Source organism: Trachurus japonicus, chromosome 12 (genome assembly GCF_045865225.1).
Source record: "Trachurus japonicus isolate A0001 chromosome 12, Traja_1.0".
Lineage (NCBI taxonomy): Eukaryota > Metazoa > Chordata > Actinopteri > Carangiformes > Carangidae > Trachurus > Trachurus japonicus.
This window is the reverse complement of record NC_140918.1, coordinates 8,898,234-8,914,836: the sequence shown is the minus strand read 5'-3', so window position 1 is coordinate 8,914,836 and position 16,603 is coordinate 8,898,234. Positions and strand designations below refer to the sequence as shown.

The window sequence follows — 16,603 nt, the reverse complement described above, 5'->3', positions numbered from 1 at the left end:
GGCTGCAATAGTGTGCTGCAAGGCATCACTGTCCTCTAAAGAGGCGTTTACCAGGCATGTTTATGCAAATACACATTTAAATGCACATTAAAAAGTCGGAGTTTAGCTGTTTAATCAGCCGTCACATTATTATTTTATTATTGTTTGGTTGATGATGCCAGCTGAAATATTAATGAGCTGGTTTAAAGGAAGCCAGCGAGAGGAGCACCATAAAATGCCTCTCTCAGCACTGAGGGAACCATGCTAGCAGTGTGGGAAGAACTGCCTAATTAAATATAAATGGCCAATTACTCCACAGACTAGAGAGGCAATGGGACATTGTTCCACAAATTAATGTTACTAGTCAAGATGCTGCTTTATTGGTGTTTATCAGCCGTGGATTGTTAACGGTGAAAGACGGTAACAGAGAGACTATGAGAGACGGCTGTCTGCATCAAAGTGAGTGTGTGTGAGGTTGAAAGAACAATATAGTTCGCTAACAAGCGTTGTTTTTCTGAAATTCGGTCTACAGAAGTGTCAGCGTGGGCAGTTAAGGTAAATACTTACCTTGATCGTGATGAACATAGAACAAACACAACCACGAGGGAGTCACAGATGCACAGGGAAACAGCGAGAACAAAATGAGAAAGAAAGAAACTTAAAACATGCAATATGAAAGGAATTTTTCCACAGGTTTTTTTTATCCTGAGCATCAACACTTTCGTCAACTAACGGAAAACAGACTACAATCTACCCAAGCTCAAGTTTTTCCCGTCTGTATCCTCGGACCACGCACGTGCTGCTGCTCATGTTGGTCTCTTACCTTTGAAATCATCGTATATGATCCCAAACAACTGTCTGGCCTGGGGCTCTCCTGAGATCAAGAGTTTCAGAAGCCCTTGAGGGATGAAGGAATCTTTGTGTAAGAGGCGTCAGCTCATCATTCACCACCGTGCCACACTCGTCTATCTACAGCGCTATACCATCACACAGCTCTGTCTTATAGCTGAGCATTAGTACTACAGAGAGGTCGTATGGATTAGGTGGAGAGGGGGATTCCCACTAGATTCTACCTTTGCAAGAAAAAGGGGAGTTTCTTTGTACTATAAAGCTGATAAAATCCTCACTCAGTTATTGGAGTGAACCCAAAACTCAAGTTCAGGTTATATAATGAGTCTACATTCAAGGAACTACTGTAGGGATGCACTGGAGTAAAGGGTTTTCAAGATAGATTACATTCAACACTGCTTTTACTGTTTACAATCTGATGTTTTTGTGTTTTTTTAAACCTCCAGTAGGTTTTCTGGTGAAAATATGTAACACTTTTCAAAATATTGTGAAAAAACCACAATACAATTTGATCCTTGACTTTGCAAACAGCAGCATCTCAACAGAAATGATCATATGACACAGTTTTCTTTATGTGCTGGACAGCACAGTGGGCACCAGTCTCGTTATGCGACTGCGTTGTGTCAGACAGTGTTTCTATGAGGAAAAAGAAGAAAAAAAACCTCTTGGTGTCACTTTCTAAGTCACACTTGGATGAGAAGTCTGGAAAACGCTCAGTTAAATGGAAAATTTTGAACATTTTACAATGTCATGATAACTTCAACTTCTGAAGAAGATTTTGAGAAATGATTAATAGACCAAAGAAAGAATTTTAAAAACTGAAATCAAAACTTCCTCTGGGATGGTTTGTCAAATGGATTCAAACTTTAAATGTTTTTGTGTCAGGCCAACACTGCAAAAAAAAAGAAAAAAAAAGGCTTTACTTTATACCGGTGACAGACATGGAAGATTCAGCCAAGAGGAAGATGACTCAACTGAGGGATCAAATGATTCAAATCACCAGGTTTAATGGAGCTGGAACATATTAGATAAATGCAACACTGTGCCACCTATTAACCTCATCATGATAAGTTTGGCTCCCAGTGTGCAGCCAGTTATGATTCACTGTGCTGCTAATACCTCATGTCCAGACTCTACCTTTCCTTTTCTGCCCTTTTTCCTTCCTTCTCCTCTCTGTCTTCGTCTTTGTGTGTCTGTTTTGTGCTCTCATGACTCCCTCTTCCCCCCTCTAACACTACAAAGGAGCCAAAGCTTACAAATAAATCTATACTTATGACTATCTCAGGCGGTTTTACCAGATATTTATCATAGCCTTTCCTGTCCTCATAGTCTAATGTGTTGTGTGTGTGTGTGTGTGTGTTCACAAAGTAAAATATTCATTGTTGTTTCTTTTCCAAATGCAAAATTTTCATACTATTTATAAACAACAAGACATAAGACTTGATTAAAATTTAATAATGTTCCTTCTGTTCTGAACATGGAAGAGACATTGTGTTTATTTCAAGAGCATCTTCAATGTCAAATTCATCTTCCCCTTCCTCGTCTATGCATCAACCCCCCCGATCCCTCACTACCTCATCCTCCTGTCTGCTGTTTTATTTCTTGCCCTTCAGTGTCACTCATTGTCTCAGTTAAAAAATACGGTGCTGCTGCCGGTACCAAATTAATATTTAGCCTCATAGCTTATGTTGACTGACAGGTTATCATGCCATTGAAGAGAGGAAGTTAGAGACTTTTATTTCCAGTTCCCATTTCTCACTCCGAGGTGCCAAGTTTAACTCGCGGTGGGAGTTGAATCTGCATATTTACTGCGCTAAAAAAGCAATTTGCCACAAATATATTATTGCTACCACCACTACAAATGGAGGAGATACCTCTGCTGTGGCCTTTTCTTTCCGTGCGCTCGTCGTCGTCGTCCTTTCTCTGCCCGTGCCCGGATGAGGTTGTCGGTTTGTGGCCGTGACTTTCATGTTCGTGCGCCCCAAAATTGTGGGAGACTGAAACGCGGTGATATAATGAGCAAAAAGAAAAAAAAAACCAGACTCTAAACTACTGGTAAAGTGTTTGATTTGCTCTGTTTTCCTCTCCTTACCGTGCCCAGATGATGAGGTTGGTGCTCTGTGGCCGTGACTCTCATGCACGTGTCCCTCAGACTTGTGGGCTAACACACCATGCAGAACAACAACATGAGATTCTTTCTGCTCGGTCCTCTCGTCCTATATTTAGCATCTCAGATAAATAATGTGATGCTACTGTTGGTGCCAGCTTCAAATTTTAATGTATGGCCTAAGTTTACCCACTAAGCCGTTATATAGCCGAGCAGATGCAGATGGATGAATTCAGATACATTTCTTGCTGTTTATAGTGGCCCACTTTAACACTGGAGTTGCCAAGTGTAGCTTGTGGGGACGGTTTATCTACTGCATATTTAATGCAACACAGCTAAACTACAGTATCTAAATCTACACCACTACTTCCAATACAGATACCTTGTCTTTCATTATGGCTGTCTTCCCCGTGTGAGGATGAGGTTGCTGTTGTTTTGTGGCCGTGACTGTCATGTCCGTGTCCGTGAGACCCATGAGAGGCTGTAACGACCGTTGTCACCAACATGGAGTCAAAAATGTTAATGCATTTCTGCTGCATGAAATTTATAGCAGGGTATTTTTATGCTTAAAGTTTAAAGGGATAATTCAATATTTTGGCAAATTGGCCCATTGCCATAATCCCTATAGTGTTAGCAGTAGGTTTGTTACCTTTAATTGTCGGTGAAAGCTATTTTTAGAACGGCGGAGCAGAGCCGCGAGCTGCTCAGAGCTACGCTACGGAGGCTAATGGGATTTCTTGGTTTCCCTCATCAAACTCATCAAATACACAATCCAACTCCAAAACACTCTTGTGGACAAGTTGTGACCTGCACATTCACCACGCTATGAGATAATAACAGAGCGTTATGAGACAGAGTTGTTTTCGAGGTAAATTCATGCAAAACCGCTGATACACGTTCCCGTTGGGGCCAGTTTTTCAGCAAGCAGTCTCTGAATTTACCTCTAAAACAACTCCGTCTCATGACGTTCCGTTATTATCTCATAGCGTGGTGAATGTGCAGGTCACAACTTGTCCACCAGAGCGTTTTGGAGTTGTTGGATTGTGTATTTGATGAGTTTGATGAGGGAAACCAAGAAATCCCATTAGCCTCCGTAGCTCCGCTCTGCTCCGCCGTTCTAAAAACAGCTTACACCGACAATTAAAGGTAACGAACCTACTGCTATGACTGTAGGGATTATGGCAATGGGCCAATTTGCCAAAAATGTTGAAATTTTGCTGAAAATTTTTGTCACTACATTATGAAAAAGACAAGTACTAGAAAACTACAGCTGCTGCTTATACAAGAAAATGCCCTTTACCGGTGTGCCCCTCTTCTCCGTGTGCAGATGAAGCCGTTTTGTGGCCATGACTGTCATGTCCGTGTCCGTGAGACCCGTGAGAGACTGAAACAACCATCGTCATCAACGTAAGAATCCAATGAGACCATGAATTTCTGCTCCTTTATAGGAGGGTATTTTAACGCAGTGAGTTTCTGTCTCTACAGTATGTAAAAGCACTGGGACGCTACTGTTCACTGCTACAGATACCTTTTTCAGTTTGTTGTTGTTTGTTGTTGGTTGTGTGGTGGCCGTGACTCTCGTGGCCGTGACTCTCATGTCCGTGTCCGTGAGACCCGTGAGAGACTGAAACGACCATTGTGATCAACATAAGAATCCAAAGTTTTCATGCATTTCTGCTGCTTGCAATGCACTGTGTAGGAGGCGATCTATATTATTTATGCTTCAAATTTACATTTCTGTTTTTTTTCATTTTCTTTGACAGGTACTCGACAGTTCACAACTATCTAAGAGATACCCTTTCAGCTAAACTACAGTATCTAAATCTACATCTCTACTTCTAATACAGATACCTTTTCCTTCATTATGCCCGTCCTCCCCGTGTGCGGATGAGGTTGTAGTTTTGTGGCCGTGACTGTCGTGTCCGTGTGCATGAGACCCGTGAGAGACTGAAACGACCATCGTCATCAACATAAGAATGAAAGATGTATATGCATTTACATTTCTGCTGCTCACAACTTTCAGATGGGATTTTTTTTATTCTTAGAGCTGAGATCCTGCTGAAAGTTTCTGTCACTACAGGTGAACTACACTAAGTAAAAGCAGTAAAACACGTGAGTTTACCACTACATGCACAAGTGTTACCTTTTTCGGCCTGTTTATCTTCCCCGTGCAATGATGTGGTTGTTGTTTTGTGGCCATGACTGTCATGTCCGTGTCCGTGAGATCCGTGAGAGACTGAAACGACCATCGTCATCAACATAAGAATCTAAAACTTACTCTGCTGCTTGAAATTTTTCAGAATTGCACACTTTATGGCTCGCCATAAACTGCAGTATGTAAAAGCACTAGAGCTGTTCACTGCTACATTTACAAGAGATACCTTTTTCAGTATGTTTATCTTCCCCGTGCAATGATGTGGTCGTTGTTTTGTGGCCATGACTGTCATGTCCGTGTCCGTGAGATCCGTGAGAGACTGAAACAACCATCATCATCAACATACAAATCCATATTCTTCATGAATATGGTATGCTGCTACAAGTTTTGTCACTACAGGTGAACTACAGTTTGTAAAGGTACAAGAAAACTGCCACTGCTACATAAACAAGAGACAGTCTTACTCTCGGTGTGTCTCTCTTCTCCGTGTGAGGAAGAGGTGGTTGCTTTGTGGCCGTGACTCTCATGTCCGTGATCGTGAGACCCGTGAGAGACTGAAACGACCAGGATCATCAACATAAGAATCGCAGTTTATTGGAGGGTATTTTAAAGCTTCGATTTGGACTGTGCTGAAATTTTCTGTCACTACAGGTGAACTACCGTATGTAAAAAGCACTACAACACTGGAGTTTGCCACTACATGTACAAGAGATACCTTTTTCGGTATGTTTCTCTTCCCCGTGCGATGACGAACTCGTGGTTTTGTGGCCGTGACTCTCATGTCCGTGATCGTGAGACCCGTGCGAGACTAAAACAACCGATGTCATCAACATAAAAATCCAGATTATACATGCATTGTTGCTGTGTCTCATTTTTAGGAGGGTATTGTAAGGGGTTGAGGGTTTTATGTCACTACAGGTAAACTCCAGTATCTAAAAGCACTGGGATACTGCTGTTCACTGCTGTATCTATAAGCAATACCTTTTTCAGTTTGTTTCTCTTCTCCATGTGAGGATGCAGTTGTAGTTTTGTGGCCATGACTGTCATGTCCGTGATCGTGAGACCCGTGCGAGACTGAAACAACCATCGTCATCAACATGAGAATCCAACATTTACATGCATTTCAGATACTTTCAATTTTTATGCTTTGAAGTTGTGCTGCTGTATGTGTCCCTCAGGCCTGTGGCAGACTGACAGACCACAATTACTATGAACATAACGAGTAGAAACACCTCATGAGGTTTTCATGTTTCCCTAGCAACCTAAATTGTAATGCTACTATAATGAAGTAAGATTAAGCATGACTTGAAAGTCTGTTGTCAAATTTTTACAGCTTTGTGTGACTTCACACTGAACTACAATATTTATCTAGAAAGATACCTTTCTTTTCATTCTCCCCTCCGTGTTCAGATGAAGTTGTTTCATGACCGTGATGCGTCTCGTGTCCATGTTCGACAGGCTTGTGGGGGACTGACATGTCACATTTATGATTAAAAGTTACCAAGTTTAACTGGGATTTATCTGCTAATGCTACAGGGTCACTACATGAGAGATACCTTTCTTTTCAGTGTGGGCCTCCTCGTGCTTTCCATGTCCGTGCTCGGATGAGATTGTGGTTTTGTGGCCATGTTCATGTCCCTCAGAGCTGTGCGAGACTGAAACACCACAATTGTCATGAACATGACAGGGAAAATGTAAAGTGGTCTCTCACCTTAAATTATCTTTAAAGGGATTGTTCAATATTTTGGCAAATCCCCTATAGTTTTAGCAGTAGGTTCGTTACCTTTATTTGTTACCTTACTTTGCAAGCTATTTTTAGAACGGCGGAGCAGAGCCGTGAGCTGCTCAGAGCTACGCTACGGAGGCTAATGGGCTAATGTAGCTCTGAGCAGCTCGCGGCTCTGCTCCACCGCTTGCACCGACAATTAAAGGTAGCGAACCTACTGCTAAAACAGGGATCATGGCAATGGGCCAATTTGCCAACATGTTGAACTATCCCTTTAAATAAAGTATGACATGAGCTCTGTGTCCTAAACTGACTGACAGGCTGTCTTTATGCTAAAGAGAGACATCCAGGTAAATATCTGATGAGATGTAATTTGACAAATTTAACTGCAGGTGGAAGTTAGTCTCTAGGATCAACTTCAGTTCTGCTCTGTAGTCCAGGATCAGGTTATGTGGCTTGCATTTGAATTCATTTAAACATATCAAATGCACATTTTTAATTAATTCAAACCTGAATTTTTTAAAAGGTGACAACCCTGTAATAAATAATCTAAAGCGCTGTATTAAATCTACATTGAAATTGCCACCTCTACATGTAAAATAAAATCCCTCTACCTTCTTTATGCACCTCTTCATGCCCGTGCTCAGATGAGGTGGCGGTCTTGTGGCCGTGATGTGTCTCATGTACGTGCTCCGCAGGCTTGTGGGGGTCTAACATCACATTTGTGAATGAAAGTTGAAGGTTTAGCTTCAGTTCACCTGCTAACACTACACTACACACACTACACTGGTGCTAAATGAGACACCTTTCATTCAGCCTTACTTTCTACATGCGCCGCCTCATGTCCTTTGTGCCCGTGGTCAGATGAGGTTGTAAGTTTGTGTCCGTGAGACTCATGTCCGTGTCCATGTGAGACTTAACGCACGACGATCGCCATGAACACAGCAAGAAAGAACATCTTAATTGTGGCAGGTTTAAAGGGATATGCCAGCATTTTTTTTCGTGTCTTGCCTCACTCCTGAGTCCATGACAAGCAGATAGACACCATCCTTTCGACTGTGCGTGCAGTAACAAGGGAGAGCCTGTATCGCCTGTAATTAGCTTAGCTCAAACGCTGGAAGTGTATAGGTAGTGTTAGCCTGCCTCCACCTAAAGTCATCAGAGAAACTCTTCAGTAACTCTAAACAGACCGATCTTCGTCTCAGAGCTGACAAAACTCTCTGGTACGGCATCTTGAGCGGTCAAATGCCGGTAACGGGACGAGATCGGTCAAAATGGAGGGTTCAAGCAAAGACGGTTTAGGAGGCAGGCTAACACTACCTATGCACTTCCAGCGTTTGAGCTAAGCTAATTAGCGGTGCGCCAGCTCTGCCCGTATCTCCCTTGTTACTGCACGCACAGTTGAAAGGATGGTGTCTATCTGCTTGTCATGGACTCAGGAATGAGGCAAGACACAAAAAGAAAAAAAATGTTGGTGTATCCCTGTAAGATGCAACTTTGTCTTGAAGCAAAAGTTTATCAGCTGCATATTTGATGTGTTTAAAGACGATACCTGTCTTCTCATGCCCTTCCTCTCCATGCCCAGATGAGCTGCTTGGTTTGTGGCCGTGTCCCTCCACCGTGTGGTGAGCTGAAACACCAATATATTCACTTACATCTGCTGTTTTTCAGGGGCCTGTTAGTGTTTTCAGTGCTGTTTGCACTGTTATCTGGAGCATTGTCTCCACTACTTCTCACACTGATACCTGTCTGTTCAGGTTTTCTGTCTTTGGCCTCCTCGTGCCCAGATGAGCTAGTTGTTTTGTGGCCGTGAGTCTCATGTCCATGTCCCTCAGGCTGATGGACAACTGAAACACCACAATCTTGATTAAATAACCACAACCTAAAGTAAAGTTTAAATGCATTTCTACTGCAACCCAAGCTTCTCATTAGTGCAGGTTCCTGCCACTACACAGGAAGCTACAGTAGAAAAGAAAACAGCTACCTTTTCTCTCTTTGTGCTCGTCCTCCTCTCTTTTCTCTCCGTGATCAAATGAGATGTGGTGGCCGTGACTCTCATGCGCATGTGCCTCAGACTTGTGGTGGTCTGACACAGTGAAATCATTATTGAGATAACAATTAAAAACATCATTTTTGCCTTTTCTGTTTTAGCAACCAACAGTAAACAAGCAGCCATGACGGTGCATCTGCTTCGTCTGGAGACATCTACTACAGCAGGAACTACCTCGAAGGTGGTTTTGAATGTTTTGGCAGGTGGTTGTATTTTTCTCTGTCTGTGGATAGATATTCGCTGTGATAGCGTCTCAGCCAAGCAAGATACAGTCACAAAATGTTGCAGGGTGTCGCGGCAGGTGCGATCCCATCACTAGATACAGTAGTCGCTATGTTAAACTTGTTTCTCCTGTCTTTTCCTGTCCTCGCTCCTCCATTCATTCACTCACTATAATGAGACAAATTTTTGCTGTTCTTGGTTTCGAGTACTGAGGTAACTTACAGTTAAAGTTTAGCAACTGCACATGTACTGCATATAAAACTAGAGGAGCATTTCTACCTATGACATAAATCACAGGATACCTGTCTCCTCAGCTTTTCTCTGTGTGTGCCCTCTCTCCTCGTGCTCAGATGAGGTTGTGGTTTTGTGTCCATGAGCTTCGTGTCCGTGTCCCTCAGACTCGTGGATGACTGACATCATAATCATAATCATAATCATAATCATAATTTAGCATTACCATAACAAGCTGAGATCAAAATGTTTAAAGGGATAGTTCAACATTCTGGCAAATTGGCCCATTGCCATAATCCCTATAGTTTTAGGAGTAGGTTCGTTACCTTTATTTGTCGGTGCAAGCTACTTTTAGAACAGCGGAGCAGAGCCGCGAGCTGCTCAGAGCTACGCTACGGAGGCTCATGGGATTTCTTGGTTTCCCTCATCAAACTCATCAAATATTTAATCCAACTACTCCAAAATGCTCTGGTGGACAAGTTGTGACCTGCACATTCACCACGCTATGAGATAATAACAGAACGTTACGAGACAGAGTTGTTTTAGAGGTAAATACAGAGACTGCTTGCTGAAAAACTGTCCCTGACGGAAACGTTCATCAGTGGTTTTGCATGAATTTACCTCTAAAACAACTCCGTCTCGTAACGTTCTTTTATTATCTCATAGCATGGTGAATGTGCAGGTCACAACTTGTTGAGTTGTTGGATTGTGTATTTGATGAGTTTGATGAGGGAAACCAAAAAATCCCATTAGCCTCCGTAGAGTAGCTCTGAGCAGCTCGCGCCTCTGCTCCGCCCTTCTAAAAATAGCTTGCACCGACAAATAAAGGTAACGAACCTACTGCCAACTTGCCAAAATGTTGAACTATCCCTTTAACTCAGGCTAACTACATCCTCATACAGGACAGATAGACAGATACCTTTCCTCTCAGCTTGTCTCTCTGTCTGGTGCTCATCCTCCTCCTTCCGTCTCTCTCCGTGCTCAGATGAGGTTGTTTTGTGTCCGTGAGCCTCATGTGTGAGTTCCTCAACCACGTGGGGCACTGACACATCACAACCATTAACAACATCAACACAAACAGCTCTCTTCCTTTGTGTGTGCGAAGGCCAATTTACACAATGACTCGCCAAGTTGTGAGGAAAGTTTGTCTACTGCATGTTTACAGCTGAACTACAGTCTGTAAATCTAACAAGAAACTCTGCCTCTACATCTAGAAACATCTAGATACCTTTCATTTCAGCTTTTCCTTCTTTACTCTCCTCCCCGTGCCCAGACGACGTTGTTGTTGTTGTTGTTTTGTGTCCATGACTCTCATGTCCGTGCTCCACAGACTTGTGGGAGACTGAAACAATTACAATTTAAATAGAAAGTCAGTGGCTTTAGATGAATAGCTGCTGTTTCCAGTACGACGCTGTGAGTTGTCAAATGTAATTTTGGTTGACTGCCCATCTGCCCGACTACATCCACGTATATATAAATCTGTAGATTTATATATATACTCTCTGTTCTCTACCACACATTATAGAGATACCTGTCTCTTCGGGTTTTCTTTCTTTTTCCTCATCTGCCTCCTCCTTCTTCTCCTCGTGATGAAACGAGGCTTTACTTCTCTGGCCGTGAGCCTCGTGTACGACGTGTTCCTCCGCCTCGTGGAGGACTGACAGTCGACCAAAGAAGCACAAATGTAGATGTGTTTCTGCTGTTTAACTTGCTCTTAAAGTTTATCTCCAGCTTGTTTCTACAGTCGGCTACAAGCTCAACTACCGCACAATCCCAAAAGTGATACCTTTCTTCTCAGCATGGCTTTCTTTTCGCTCCTCCTCCTCCTCCTCCTCCTCTCTTTTCTCTCCATGAGGTGAGTGTGCAGGTTTGTGGCCGTGGGTCTCGTGGTGTACAGTGTGGGAGACTGTCACAACATAATCATCGTTGACACAACAAGCAAAGACAGGAGGTAAATCTGACAAGAGTGGCGCTGCTACATATAAATGAGGTACCTTTCCTCTCAGCGTCTCTCTCCTCCTCCTCCTCCTTCTTCCTCTCATGCTCAGTAGACGTGGTTGTTTTGTGAACATGTGTCTCATGTGCGTGTTCTCCATTGTTGTGGGAAACTGAAACACCACAATCATCATTGATGTAACGAGAAAAGGAAGAAAAAAAAAACATCTAGTGGGATATATTTAACTTCTCTAGTCTATTCTCTGCATCCTGAACAGTAAATAAAAAAAAAAACTAGTACATATTTTGCTCTTCAGCTTCAGTCCTCGTCTCGGGTAAGAATATGACACATGGTAACGTTATGATACAGCTCCAGTGCATTATTTGACTGACGGATTATTATGTCAGCGAGGAGATAAATTTAGATGCATCCCTGTTTTCAGTATTTAAGGTCTCAGTGTGAGCTGTCAGGTTTATCTACTGCACATTTACTGCATCATAACTTAACTAGAGTCGATAAATCTACAGGAATTGCCTCTCTACTGCCACACATGAAAAGAAATACCTGTCTTCTCAGTTATTGTCTCTTTCTCCTCTTTCTCCTCCTCCCTCCTTTTCTCTCCGTGCTCAGGTGAGGTTGTTTTGTGGCCGTGAGTCTCGTGCGCATGTTCTCCAGACTTGTGGGGGACTGACACACCACAGAAAAGACACACATCATGTGAGCTATATATATATATTTTTTTTTACATGGTCTTTTTCCTCAGCGACCTGAACAGTAGGAACTTTATAATTAGGCTGATACTGCAGTGCATGGGTAAAGATTACTGATATCGTCTGCCTTTCTTTCTCCTCCCGTCTTCCTCTGAGACCTTGTTTTCCTCCTCTCTTCTTTTCTCTCCCTGTCAGTTAGTGGATTGCCCCATCAGGGGTCTCAGCCCTGGGCTTGGGAAAAAGCTGTGAGAGTAAGAGAGGCTTGAGAAACTCCTTCATCACTGCACTTTCACTCTGGGTGTGAAAGAAATGACATGCTCTTCCTTTTATCTGAATGTCATGAAATCTTCTGACTGGTACTTTGCTGCAGCTTTGTTTCTTTTGTTTCCCTTTCGCACCGGGAAAAACAAGGTTGTGTCTCCTGCTCTTTTATATTTTGTTGTCGTATTTATTCACCCGCTTGAATATTCATGTTTTCAATAGATTGTCGTATATTACACCAACATCTCCTCATGGGTGTGCTTCCTTATGTTGAGAATTAATGTTCTCTCCGGTGCTACGCTGAAAACACAAAACATCTCGCGTCGGGATACTACCAGAGACAACTTTGCACACACATCCCACTTTCGCTGCATTTTTAATTGTCTCTTGCTCAAGTTTTCCCCCCCTTCCTTTTCCTTTTCCCTTTGTAAGTTCCACTTTCCCAGAGGGCTTTATGCCATTCCCAGGATCCTTTGCTTCAAGTTTTTTAGAGCTATAGTGAGCACAACTGAAAGAAGAACAAGAAGAGATGTGAAAGTAGTTCAGTTTACGGATGAAACCCTCCTCCTACTTTTCTACCTTTTCATTTCCTGCTACACAGGCACAATTCAATAAATCAAAAACACAGCCCGCCTCCACACGGCGATGATTAAGACTCAAAAACACGGATAACCAATCACACGTAGCGACCACACCATGCATGTCATTGAGGGACTAATGATCGCCAGACCGCTAGAGAATACAGCGCCGCACGCTTCCATCTGTGTTTCCCCCCTTGAGGTGTTTTTGCACGGGGCGCTGTGCATCTCCAGTTGTTCTTCTTCAGAGACGGGCATCCTGCAAGCATCCTGCTCCCCTGCGGAGCGTCCCGCCTTCAGGCTATCTCCCGCCCACTCGCTCCCCTCCCCTCCCCTTCATCCTCCCCTCCTCCTCCTCCCCCCTCCTCCTCCCTGGGGCTCCAGTGAGACAGGACGCCAGCAGCTGTTCTCACAGCACCCTGGACCATTTCACACAACTGGCATCATGCCATCATTACATCTCATCGGAAAAAGGTAACCCCTGCCTATACCTCCAGTCATGTCCGACTCTGGCCCCACTAGACCCGCTCTCTCTCTCTCACACACACATCTGTCACGGGGCTGCATGCATGCACACAAACAAACGAGCGTGCACACACATGAGGCGGAAAGGAAAAACTCTCTGGTGGGAAAGCAAGAATTCTTCTGAATCAACGCTCGTTTTCAAAGCCTGATGTAGCACAGCAGTGAACATAAATGCATTTAATCTCAGTAAACCATGCTGCCTTGGGGGGGTAGGAGGGACTGGTACCGTTCTTGGCATTAATCTCAATCAGCTCAGCCCAAAACCGTCGTCTGACATCAGACACTGGCAGCCGGAGCATTTCGGTGGTTCCCGACGCTCTGCGCTGACTGAGAGGATGGGATGCGTGCAAGAGTCTGTTGGGCTTCGCAAACCATGACAGTGATGGAGCTCTTCATCTGCTCCCTCATTGGCAGGTTGACTCCATGCCAGAAGTAGCAGAAAGTGACCTCAAACAACATGTGATCATTTTTATTTATATCCTGACACTTAACATATTAATGCAGCGCTCGAATATATAAAAAAAATAAAATAAATATTTGTTATGTGCTGCTGCAGTTGGTTGAGGTTACATTTTTTGGGGGAATTGATGTTTTGGGCTTAGTCCTGATTCTGTCTACTGCTGTTACCTCTTCATGTCTTTTCATGGCTCTGATCCTGCGTCTGCTACACAACTCTCTCATTGTCTCTGAATGATGCAAAGACGATGTCAACTGCACTCAGACTTTCACCAACCATCCGCTGCCAGTGCTCAGTGCTCACGCATCCTCCTGCTTCTTCTCTCTCCATCCAGCCTCGTACTGTCTGCCTCTCACTCAACCCACGTTAACTAGATTTCACTGTCGCTATATAAATTGAAAAAGCGTCTCCGACATGCAATATGATGCCGGGGCGACATAAAATGATTATAGCTTGTATATAAGAGCACGTTAGCGACTTAAGCCTCCTGAAAATTGCCCATTTCAGATGGGTTCCACACCATAAAAACCATCGCACTGGCTGGAAATGAAAATGATCTACTGATACTAAATTGGATTATTCTATTTTCTGGGAGCCTCTATATCTACTGTCATCTACAGCTATAATGGGTGTGTCTTACCTCCTTTCTCACTAAGCACCGGCTCTGAGTGTTTTTCCATAGTTTTGATCGGGCTCATGTGATGGTGATCGTGAGAGTGAGAACGGAGGATGAAGTCCTCTGTGACAGGATGATGAGGAAGACGATGATGATGATCAACAGCCGCGTGATGCGCCGCGGACTCCTTCGGGACCGGGTGAGACAGATGTGAGCGTTGGGGGATTGTTTCTGAAGGTGTGTGCTCCTCGGGTGTCAAGGAAACTTGGTGCACCTCTGATGGAGTGGATGCTGAAGGAGGGAGAAACCTCTGTTGTAACAGGAAGTGTGTCAGATTCTCCCAGGGGAAGAACCAGCAGTGAAGGCTCAGATAAAGGGGCTGGGTGGGTAACACGGTGTCTGTTAGTGGGGGCTGAGCTCTCTGTAACTCTGGTTTCTGCTGGTGGAGCTGGGGTTGTCTGTTGCATCAGTTACATGAGGACAGAGAATGTAAATGCAATGAGGAACGAGCAGGCTAAGAAATTAGCATAAGAGATGCTGCCTCAGATTGTTTATCCAAAGAAAGCCGAGCTTTCCCTTTTTCCCTTCAAATGTGCACTTATATACACACCCTTTTCCTTTCCCAGTATGCACATTCATACACACAGAAGTGAGAACACACAATGAAAGTGTGATTTCACACTGCTGAGATAGGCTAAACTCAAAAGCTGTTCCACAACCCTTTCGGTGCTGGAAAATCGTGGTGTTTTTTTTTTTTGCAAAACGCAGCGATTGTCAAAGGTGTGACTATTGTTAATATGGTTGTAGAAAAAAAAAGAGGAATCACACTGTGTTTGTCAGTGTATTACTGTTTTACACTTGCAATGTTGCGTACGGTCGTGTGCATATGTGTTTGCACACTGAATTTTGTCATGTTAGATCCGAGAGATGAAATGAACACAGACGAATAACGGAAACCTTCATTTTGCACCTTCACGACAGCAAATAATCAATTACTGATTCACATATTATCCAGCACTATACAGTGATACAATATAACTCAATAAACTAATTCCTCCGTGTTCAATTTTACTTGTATAGCCTCAAAATCATAATATTATCTCTAATGCTCTGGCTAATCACCACACTATTTCTAACTGATATGAGTCTATTAATGTTTGATGGCCACATATTCATTCAGCAGTTAATTAATGAGAAAATACTACGATCGTAACGCTGACATTCAGCCCTTTGCTGCACACCACAATGTTCTGCACTGTTAATACATGTATAATGGTGCAGATTATAGAATATAGGACTGATAACAATGACCACAGACTTCATGATTTCTTCTGCTCACTGATCCAAACTAGTCGCCTAAACCATGTTGTGTAAACAACACACCAAAAACACATCTGATGAAAACTGTCATCTTCAAACTCACTCCTCATCCTAACTACAGTGCAAAAAATTTAGCTCAAATAACTCTGTAGCCTAAAGGGACGGTGGGGGTTGCGTACTGTGGGTGAGGTGCAGATGTTTTGTTGAACTATACACAGTTGGGAAGCAGCGATGGAGAGGATGCACACGCAGGGAAGCGAGATCTAGAAGCTTTAACGTCTGGCCGTCTGGAGGTTTAGGGTGGTTGTTCTTGAAAGCTCTACAGGATCAATAAAAGCAGCATTTCACATCATTTCTAACTCTCACGGCTCTTTTCTAGTGCAGTCGCACACTACAACCACGTCTAAATTACATTACACACAGGAAATCTCGGCCTACCTTTACTTAGCTGAAAGTGGTGAGGGTTTAGTAAACCGAAACGTGAGTTTCTGACCCCGGACTCGGAGTCACTGAGGGCAACAGACTCTGTGTGTGAAGGGGGGAAAAACAAGGTCTTAGTGTCATTTTCAGCCATGCAACAGCGCCATCACACTCTCACGTAATGCATCAACGATCTAATCTCATTCATTACATAATCCTCCAACATGTGCCTGTCTGTCTTTACAGATGGACTCACTAACTGTCCCATGACACACTCTCTTGCACACACACACACACACACAGGCTGAAGCGAGTTCATGTGTGTGCTCGCTGCTCGGACACATATTAAAGTGTCTTCCACATAGATGCATTTGCATATAATGAGATAATTTGTCGCCTGTATTAATACAGCCTGAGAAATGATAACAATAATGTTTAATGCCACCTGTCAGTCTTAGCAT

The 16,603-nt window shown here is 43.3% G+C and overlaps 1 protein-coding gene across 5 annotated transcripts in view; it reads right to left on the bottom strand.

The window, feature by feature from the left end:
* Positions 1-16,603, bottom strand: part of ntng2b (netrin g2b) — a 75,649-nt gene that overhangs the window by 8,938 nt on the left and 50,108 nt on the right. Inside the window, exons 1-13 of one of the 5 annotated variants that reach the window (XM_085793008.1) lie at positions 7,431-7,628; positions 6,647-6,745; positions 6,471-6,560; positions 6,072-6,164; positions 5,806-5,898; positions 5,555-5,644; positions 5,317-5,409; positions 5,079-5,171; positions 4,787-4,882; positions 4,236-4,319; positions 3,318-3,416; positions 2,703-2,989; positions 803-877 (exon numbers count right to left, since the gene is read on the bottom strand). The exons of 1 other annotated variant lie outside the window; for it this stretch is intronic. In XM_085793008.1, coding sequence (XP_085649134.1) covers positions 869-877; positions 2,703-2,989; positions 3,318-3,416; positions 4,236-4,319; positions 4,787-4,882; positions 5,079-5,171; positions 5,317-5,409; positions 5,555-5,644; positions 5,806-5,898; positions 6,072-6,164; positions 6,471-6,560; positions 6,647-6,745; positions 7,431-7,533 — 1,329 coding nt within the window. In that variant the 5' untranslated portion in view covers positions 7,534-7,628 and the 3' untranslated portion in view covers positions 803-868. Of the gene's footprint in view, positions 1-802; positions 878-2,702; positions 2,990-3,317; positions 3,417-4,235; positions 4,320-4,786; positions 4,883-5,078; positions 5,172-5,316; positions 5,410-5,554; positions 5,645-5,805; positions 5,899-6,071; positions 6,165-6,470; positions 6,561-6,646; positions 6,746-7,430; positions 7,629-9,390; positions 9,499-10,238; positions 10,662-10,936; positions 11,428-11,524; positions 11,943-14,426; positions 14,694-16,160; positions 16,248-16,603 lie in introns of those variants that run through there. 3 more of the 5 variants (XM_085793006.1, XM_085793004.1, XM_085793005.1) reach the window with 3 other exon arrangements.